At 50.4% G+C, this 9,538-nt stretch overlaps 1 protein-coding gene across 5 annotated transcripts in view; it reads left to right on the top strand.

Moving 5' to 3' along the window:
• The window catches only part of RAVER1 (ribonucleoprotein, PTB binding 1), a 75,106-nt gene extending 67,575 nt beyond the window's left edge, over positions 1-7,531 (top strand). For 4 of the 5 annotated variants that reach the window (XR_007243996.1, XR_007243997.1, XR_007243998.1 and 1 more), the window contains one exon: positions 2,428-2,555. Coding sequence is in view for 1 of the 5 variants with exons in the window: in XM_048490609.1 (XP_048346566.1) it covers positions 2,428-2,556; positions 6,777-6,872 (225 nt within the window). In the remaining 4 variants the exon portion in view is untranslated. Of the gene's footprint in view, positions 1-2,427; positions 2,557-6,776 lie in introns of those variants that run through there. The other variant, XM_048490609.1, reaches the window with a different exon arrangement.
• Positions 7,532-9,538: the final 2,007 nt, after the last annotated feature.

Consider the following 9,538-nt stretch of genomic DNA (forward strand, 5'->3'; position numbering starts at 1 on the left):
CCCTATGGGAGTTGGAGCAGTTCTGCAGGGCCTGCAAATCAGAGTTATTCCCCTGGGCTTTTAGGGAGGCCAGCCGCTGATCGGCTGTTCCCTCTATGTCAGTGATGGCGAACCTTTTCGAGACCGAGTGCCCAAATTGCAACCCAAAACCCACTTATTTATCGCAAAGTGCCAACACAGCAATTTAACCTGAATACTGAGGTTTTAGTTTAGCAAAAACAGTTGGCTCCGAGGTGTACGTTACTTGGGAGTAAGCTTGGTGAAGCAACCGTGCAACACTTTGAATGGGTGAATCACAACCCTTGGAGGGTTTACTCAGAAGCAAAGCCAGTCTAGATATATGTGTGTGGGGCGGGGGGGTGATTTTCCGCTCCCCCTAAATGATGAACTCTGTGCTCGCGTGCCCACAGAGAGTGCTCTGAGTGCCACCTCTGGCACGCGTGCCATAGGTTCGCCATCACTGCTCTATGTGATATCATCTGATTTACTGATAACATCACTGCCTGACCCTCCTCTCAGGAGGGGTGGAGTTTATGTGAAGATGTCCTTTTTACGGTTGCCATTTGTATATTACTGTATATATATTTTGGAATTTTGTATAGATTATTATTTTAAAATTATTGTATTTATTGAAGAAGAAGAAGGAGGAGTTGGATTTATATCCCCCCCCCCTTTCTCTCCTATAGGAGACTCAAAGGGGCTTACAAATTCCTTGCCCTTCCCCCCTCACAACAAACACCCTGTGAGGTAGGTGGGGCTGAAAGAGCTCTGCAGAACTGTGACTAGCCCAAGGTCACCCAGCTGGCGTGTGTTGGATGCAGAAGTTACTCTGGTTCACCAGATAGGCCTCCACAGCTCAGGCGGCAGAGCGGGGAATCAAACCCGGTTCCTCCAGATTAGAACGCACCTGCTCTTAACCACTATGCCACTGCTGTGCCTGAAGTATTTAAAGCATTTTAAATTTAAAGCATTTTAAATAATATTTAAATTTAAAGCATTTTAAATGATATTTTAAAAAATAACATTATGACAGACCTCCAGACTTTGAGTGGAGAAGTCGATCTCTGGCTACCAATCTTGATCCTCCTTGATCTGAGATGGCAAATGCCTTAGCAGACCAGGTGATCGGGAGCAACAACCGCAGAAGGCCATTGCTTTCACCTCCTGCATGTGAGCTCCCAAAGGCACCTGGTGGGCCACTGCGAGTAGCAGAGAGCTGGACTAGATGGACTCTGGTCTGATCCAGCAGGCTAGTTCTTAAGTTCTTATGTTCACAGAGATCAGTTCTGCTGGAGGGAATGGCTGCTTTGGAGAGGTCGCCTCTGTGGTCGGGGTGGCCAACCTATGGCGCTCCAGATGTTCATGGACTACAATTCCCATCCGCCCCTGCTAGCGTGGCCAATTGGGGCTGATGGGAGTTGTAGTCCATGAACATCTGGAGCGCCATAGGTTGGCCGCCCCTGCTCTGTGACATTCTCCTCTGCGGATGTCCCTCCCCTGGTTCGCCCCCAGTTACCCAGGAGGCAGGGCAACCCCTCTGCGGTCATGCAAAGTTTGGTGTACTGAACATGTTCACCCGTTTGAAAAGACCAGATTGTGTTCCTGAGGTCTGTGCGCTTCACTCTGTAAGACAGCGCGAGTGCATGAGCCTGCCTTCTGCTGACCCAGACTCCCGGTCCACCGGGGTCAGTGTTGTCCACTCTGGCTGGCCGCCACTCTGCAGGGTCTCGGGCAGAGGGTCTTTCACATCACCTCCGACCTGATCCTCTCCACTGGCGCTGCCAAGGATCCAACTGGGGATCTGCTGCCTGCAAAGCTGATGCTCTTTGCCGCTGAGCCCCACCCCCTCGCCAAAGCCGGATTCCTAAGTGTCAGGGGTTTGAGCAGCAGTGGCCTAGTGGTTAAAGGCAGGTGCACTCTAATCTGGAGGATTCCCTGCTCTGCCACTGGAGCTGTGGAGGCTTATCTGGGGGATCAGGTTAGCTTGTGCACTCCCACACACGCCAGCTGGATGACCGTGGGCTGGTCGCAGTTCTTCGGAGCTCTCTCAGCCCCACCCACCTCACAGGGTGAGAAAGGCGGGGGGTGGGGGCAATAAATCCAAACTCTTCTTCTTTGGGTCCGCACTGGCTTCTGAAGCCAGCATCGGCTTCTGAAAAGTTATTCCTGATCTTACCAATTGGACGGGAGCAGGTGTAGCATGAGCAGCCCTGCACTGTGTGCCGTTCCTTCCACCATCCGCACAAGAGGCTGCCGTGGCTCCCACCCTTGCGGCTTCCACCTTTGGATCATGCCAGGGATAAGGATCGGCAGCTTGTGTGTCCTGGTGCTCGCCACACTGAGATGAAGCGGGCTTCTGTGTGGAGATGAGGGGGGCTTCTGTGGGGTCCCTGCAAATGGCTGGTGCCAATCCTGCTTTTCTTTCAGGTCTCACCAGCGCCTAGCTTTGAGCGGAACAGCCTGGGGGCTCCTCTGCCCCCCTTCTATTCAGGATCCCCAACTTCCTACTTCACCAGCGGCCTTCAAGCGGGGCTCCGGCAGAGTCATCTGAACAAAGTAAGGGGAAGAGGGGTTTAGCTTAGATCAGGGGTCCCCAAACTACGGCCCGGGGGCCAAATGTGGCCCCCTGAAGGCATTTATCCGCCCCGCCAGGCATGGCGGCGATGGCTCCATTCATGTGCAGTGGGGGCTCGAGGGAGAGGAGGAACCGGCCCCAACGGCTGTTGATTGCAGTTACATGATGGCACCCCCAAATCTCCATGCATTTTCTGACCCAGAGTGGGAAACCTTACATGTGGCAACGCCTGCTTCGCCCTTCCCTCTTGGCTACTCCATGTGTTGCTCTCAGGCTTTCTGTTCCGCCTCACTCCCATTGGCATCAGCCAGGCTGGCGAATCGCTCGCTGGCTGCTAGGGAGGAAGAACCCAGGAAGATACCTGATCCTGGGTTAGATGGAATGCTTCATTGGGAAAGTTCTGCTTTTTTTTTTTTTCAGGGGAAGGTATTCCACAGCCTCCCCAACAATATTTGGAGCTCACCCTGTACTTGACATACTTTGGTCACTGTTCTAAAAATAGACCATGACAGAAAGGCTGAAAGGTGAAATCAAACATTTTACAATCATTTGTGCATAGGAGTTTGTTCATAGTTTTTTTTAGTCCGGCCCTCCAACAGTCTGAGGGACAGTGAACTGGCCCCCTGTTTAAAAAGTTTGGGGACCCCTGGCTTAGATCCAGGGGTTGCTAGTCCTGCAGGGCTCTGAAGGGGATCCTTCTGGACCGTGATATGTGCAGCTCTCTTCCTTCCACAAATGTCCCCCCAATTGGCTTCCTTTCTTCAGCCAGCATGGTAGACTCTGACCTGGAGCACCCGGTTCGATTCCCCGCTTCTCCACATGAGTGACAGGCTCTTATCTAGTGAACTGGGTTTTGATTCCCCACTCCTTCACATGAGCTGTGGATTCTAATGTGGTGAACCAGGTTTGTTCCTCTGCTCCTCCACATGAAGCCTGCTGGGTGACCTTGGCCCAATCACAGTTTTTTCAGAACTCCCTCGGCCCCACCTGTCTCACAGGTTATCTGTTGTGGGGAGAGGAAGGGAAAAAGTTTTTTCACGATAGTTCAGCTCAGTTTATTACAGTGAATTACAGTGAATAAACCCGCGTTACACAAGACAAACTATATACAGATAAATCCCCAAATAAGACAGTCTTACCATCTAAAATAGTTATTGTTCTTTAGGTTTACATACAGTGTTCATTTTTAAATACGGATTTGGGGGTTCTTTGATTTTTAAAACTTTAAACCTCTGTCAAAAATGTTGCCACCTGCAGTGTTACGTGGGGATTTTTTAAATCTCCCAACGAATATTGAATACAAAAATAATCCAATCTCAGTTTTAACAGAAGTGGAAAAAATGTTTGTCCCCATGTAGTGATGCACTGCTGACCCAGCAGCACCGTGGTAGAACGTTGGAACACCAACGGACCTACGGCCTTCTGGTCGCACCGCACCCCCACTCCTCAACCCCGTATGAGTCACGGGTCATGAACTATCTGGCTCAGTCACTGGGCGTCCCAGACAAAGGGACAATGATCTGCCCCCAGGTGAGGATTAGGCCCAGACGCTTACGCTCTTCTCCGCACGTAGCAGCCAGGTGAGATCATGCATCACATGATGATCACCCGCCCTCCCGCTCTCCCGCTCTCCCGGACTCTCCCGTCCCGCCCCTCTACACGCCCCCATTAGAATCATAATAAAAGGTGCCAGGAACCAGCACGCGGGAGACTCGCTAGGAACACGAAGCTCCGCGCTCCCGCTGCTGGCGATCTCCACCAGATGTTATCTCCGCGTCTCGTCTCGTTCTTACGCTGACCACGTGGGTCGACTACATCCCCATCACAGTCTGTATTGTCTCCTCAGACTGGCAGCCACTCCCCAGGTGTTTCAGACAGAGGTCTTTGACATTACCTGCTGCCTGGTTCTAGAGCTGGTTCTAGGAGCTGCAGTGGTGTAGGAGGTTAAGAGCTCGGGTATTTAATCTGGAGGAACCGGGTTTGATTCCCAGCTCTGCCACCTGAGCTGTGGAGGCTTCTCTGGGGAATTCAGATTAGCCTGTACACTCCCACACACGTCAGCTGGGTGACCTTGGGCTAGTCACAGCTTTTCAGAGCTCTCTCAGCCCCACCCTCCTCACAGGGTGTTTGTTATGAGGGGGGAAGGGCAAGGAGATTGTCAGCCCCTTTGAGTCTCCTGCAGGAGAGAAAGGGGGGATATAAATCCAAACTCCTCCTCTTCCTCTTCTTCTTCTTCCTCCTACTCCTCCTACTCTTCCTCCTCCTCTTCTTCTTTTTCTTCTTCCTCTTCTTCCTCTTCCTCCTCCTCCTCCTCCTCTTCCTCTTCTTCTTCTTCCTCCTCCTCCTCCTCCTCCTCTTCTTCTTCTTGTTCTTCTTCTTGTTCTTCTTGTTCTTCTTCTTCTTCTGAGTCAGTGTGGTGTAGCGGTTAAGACCAGGAGCCCGGAGAGGCGGGGAGAGCTGGTCATGCCCCCGGCCGCCATTTCAGCCCAGTACGCCACTGTCCTTGGGTCCCCATGAGGGAGAAAGGGTATAGAGAGAAGTAAATAAAATAAGCAGGGTCCCGATTACACAGCTGGTTCTCGACCCTTCTGCAGTGTGCGGGTCTCTTTTCTTCAGGGCAGTGGTACCTGGGGGTCCTTTTCAGCAGTCCTGAGCCAGCAAGACTCCTGTGTGAACACTGGTTCCTGACTGGCTGCTCTGGTTCTGCCTTGGTCTCAGTTCATCCTCTTTAAAATGTTTCTTATCTACTTTTCTTCCTTGTGGAGCTCAAGGCAGACTTACAATATAAATAAAATACAAAAAACCCGGAAAGTACACCCATTCTGAAGAGAGTAGTATTCTAGGTCTGAAGAAAGTAATTCTTAATAAGATTACCAATATATAAAGTTTTATCATTTGTTTTATACTTTTAAGTCAGTGATGGCGAACCTTTTTGAGACCGAGTGCCCAAATGGCAACCCAAACCCCACTTATTTATCGCAAAGTGCCAACACGGCAATTTAACCTGAATGCTGAGGTTTTAGTTTACAAAAAAATGGTTGGCTCCCTCTTCCTCCGCCCCACCCGCTCGAGCAGGGGCCAGCCTGCTCTAGCCTCCAGCAAGTCCTGCATGCACCGGTGTGTGCCTCTGTAGTATCTCTGCCTACTCTGCACCACTGACCCTCGGGCAGCAGCCGCCAGGAGCACAGGCACCAGGCCCGCCGCCACCCTCCTCCTCCTCCTCCTCCTCCTCCTCCTCCTCCTCCTCCTCCTCCTCCTCCTCCTCCTCCTCCTTCTCCTTCTTCTTCTTCTTCTTCTTCTTCTTCTTCTTCTTCTTCTTCTTCTTCTTCTTCTTCTTCTTCTTCTTCTTCTTCTTCTTCTTCTTCTTCTTCTTCTTCTTCTTCTTCTTCTTCTTCTTCTTCTTCAGTGGCCCAGGCCAGCCTAGATGTATGTATGTGTGTGTGTGTGTGTGTGGTGATTTTCCACCCCCCACATGATGAACTCTGTGTATGCGTGCCCACAGAGAGGGCTCTGAGTGCCACCTCTGGCACCCGTGCCATAGGTTCGCCATCACTGTTTTAAGTAATTCAGCACAGCGTTGGTCGTGTTGTATTTTATTGTTAATTTTTAGTCACGATGAGCTCTACAGTCAAGGTCTCCTACGTTTATTATACTCCCTTTTTTCTTTATCTTCTTCATTCTTAACTTTCTCTTTTTCCTAGGCGTAGAGCCAAAGAAATGACAGATTGTTCCATGTTTACTCGATATGCTTATTCCTAATCATGTAACCATTTGTTCTTTTTCCTATTTCAGTAAAGTTTAAAACAAAAAAAGGAATTGTACTCCCACACAAAACCCTTTTTTTAAAAAAAAAATCACTGTTCAGTTGATTTTAACTGAACCGCAGCCTTGAAGAAAACCGGCTTCAGCTGCAAAGACCTTCTGTTGTGTACCTACCACACAAGGTTCTCTGCCTGCTGGTACTAGCAGGAGTGTCTGACTCCCTGGCAGAATCATGGGAGAAAACAGTCCTTCGCTCCTGAAGGTTTAAGGCAGGGGTCTGCAACCTGTGGCTCTCCAGAGGCTCATGGACTACAATTCCCATCAGCCCCTGCCAGCATGGCCACAGGTTGCAGACCCCTGGTTTAAAGTCTTGCTTGTGGGATCTGCGTCGCCTCACCATAGAACATGGTGCTAATTCTGCCCTCGCCTCCTCTTCCAGGCAGTTGGGATGCCCCCCGTGGGCCCCGGAGACGCTCTGCTGGGACTTGGACCAAGCAGTCACTCACATGGCACCCACTCAAAGGTGAGATGCTAGGGGACCCCGCCCTTTAAATAATCCGTGGGTACCTTTGGAATGGGGAGTTGGTCACAGCCACAAAATGGCTCTTGCAGGAGGCAAAGCACACCACAGAACGGCTGCCAAATCTTATCCTCAGTTGTACAGTGAAGTTATATATGGTGGCAGCTGCTGCCCAAAGCCATGTTTTTAAAAATCTGCACAGCCGATCAAGTCTTCGGGACGGCATCTCCCCACATTGCCCACGGAGGGCCCTTCGTTCCTCCAGTGGCGATGTCCTGGTGGCCCCGGGCCACAAGGACCTTTGACTGGCCTCAACTACACCCAGGAGGTTTTGGGCCCTGGCTCCCGCCGGGTGGAACTCGTTACCAGCGGACATCAAGGCTCTGTGGGATCTTAATCGATTCCACAGGGCCTGTAAGACGGAAATCTACCGCTGGACTTCTGGCCAAGGCTGCTGTAGATCTGCCACATCACGCTGGCCCCGAGTCTTGTATCCTCCCCGCCCCGACAGCAGGGATCATACAAACGGGGCGGAGTTGATCATTATAATATGGGCTGTCTGAGAGTCCTTTGATGTTTTAGTTGCCATCTGTGAATGCTTTTAATGTTTGCATTATTTATTTGTTAAATGGAGGGACTCTTTAGTTTGGAGAGGAGACAGCTGAGGGGGGATATGATTGAAGTCTATAAAATTATGCATGGGGTAGAAAATGTTGACAGAGAGAAATTTTTCTCTCTTTCTCACAATACTAGAACCAGGGGGCATCCATTGAAAATGCTGGGGGGGAAGAATTAGGACTAATAAAAGGAAACACTTCTTCACGCAACGTGTGATTGGTGTTTGGAATATGCTGCCGCAGGAGGTGGTGATGGCCACTAACCTGGATAGCTTTAAAAGGGGCTTGGACAGATTGATGGAGGAGAAGTCGATTTATGGCTACCAATCTTGATCCTCTTTGATTTGAGATTGCAAATGCCTTAGCAGACCAGGTGCTCAGGAGCAACAGCAGAAGGCCATTGCTTTCACCTCCTGCACGTGAGCTCCCAAAGGCACCTGGTGGGCCACTGCGAGTAGCAGAGAGCTGGACTAGATGGACTTTGGTCTGATCCAGCAGGCTTGTTCTTATGTTCTTAAATGGGAAACTGTTTTACGACTGTGATTTGGAATTAGGTGTTGGCTCCCTGAGCCTGGCTTTCACCAAGGAGGGCCGGGCGGTCTTGTTCTTGGGCTGTATTCCCCTTGACTGGGTTAGCACTGACATTTTCTTCGCCAAATAGCTCGATTTGGGGCATTTTTAGGGGTAAGGTCGACAGCATGCACGCCTTCAGCAGTGCTGTCCATCCACTGTTTCTTTGGTCTTCCATGTTGGCGGCGGCCTCCAGGCTCAAAAGTGTAGGGCCGTTTTTGCAACAGAAGTCTCCTCCAGGCGCATAATGTGCCTGTGCCACCGGAGCTGTGCTTCCCTCATTTTCTTCGCTACTGGCGTGATTCCAAGTCTTTGTCGTATGTCTTCGTTTGTGACAAGATCGAAAAGAGTCAGGCCGAGCGTTCACCGGAGCATCTTCATTTCCGTCACAGGAAGAGTCTGTTCATGTTTCCGAGTTGGCTAACGTTCTGTTCCATATAGGGCCACAGGGCGGATAACGGTGGTGTACACTTTTGCCCTCAGATGTTCAGGTATTCTTTTGTCACAAAGGGCTCCTGTGGTTTGCCGCCACTTCATCCATGCTGCATTAGCTCTAGATCAAGCATCTGGTAGGGTATCCCCATCTGCTGAGACCAGGGATCCGAGATATTTAAATTGAGTGGTCTTCTTCAAGTCCTGGCCATTAATTTGGAATGTTTCATCTGTTTGAGGGCCACAAGCTTCCACCAAGGAGGGTGGGATATTAAATCTAATATATATATATTTTAAAAAGATATATAATATATATATATATATATTTTAAAAAGATATAACAAAAATCTCACTCACTTTAGTTGATGTGGGTTTTCCGGGCTGTGTGGCCGTGGTCTGGTGGATCTTGTTCCTAACATTTCGCCTGCATCTGTGGCTGGCGTCTTCAGAGGTGTAGCACAGAGGGAAGTCTGTTACTGGACACAGTGTGTAGCAGACTTCTCTCTGTGATACACTTCTGAAGATGCCACCCACAGATGCAGGCGAAACGTTAGAAACAAGATCTACCAGACCACGGCCACACAGCCCAGAAAACCCACCACAACCAGTTGAAGCCTTCGACAATACTCACTTTCTCCAAAAGCTTGCCAGAACCGCAAAAGATTGCAGCAGGCGGCCTGGCGCCCCTGGGCATGCCGCTGGGGACCCCTGAGCTGCGGTGGAGGCACCCGGCATATGGGGGCTCTCCGTGTTCCCTTCTGCATCTTGCTGCCAGCCCCTTTAATGCTTCCTCTTTCCTTGATTGATTTTTCAGACTCCTGTCGGTGGCCAGAAACGGGGCTTTTCTCACCTGCTCCCTTCCCCGGAGCCCAGCCCAGAAGGCAGTTATGTCGGTCAGCATTCGCAGGGCTTGGGCGGGCACTATGCCGACTCCTACCTGAAGCGGAAGAGGATATTTTAATTGCTTGCTTTCGAAGCTCTCGCTTCTCTTTCCCCTTCCATCCTGATCCAAATGTGTAAATTTTGTACAAACGTGGGGTTTTTCTTTTTTAAGCTTGTTTC

The sequence above is a fragment of the Sphaerodactylus townsendi genome, linkage group LG03, assembly GCF_021028975.2.
Source record: "Sphaerodactylus townsendi isolate TG3544 linkage group LG03, MPM_Stown_v2.3, whole genome shotgun sequence".
Lineage (NCBI taxonomy): Eukaryota > Metazoa > Chordata > Lepidosauria > Squamata > Sphaerodactylidae > Sphaerodactylus > Sphaerodactylus townsendi.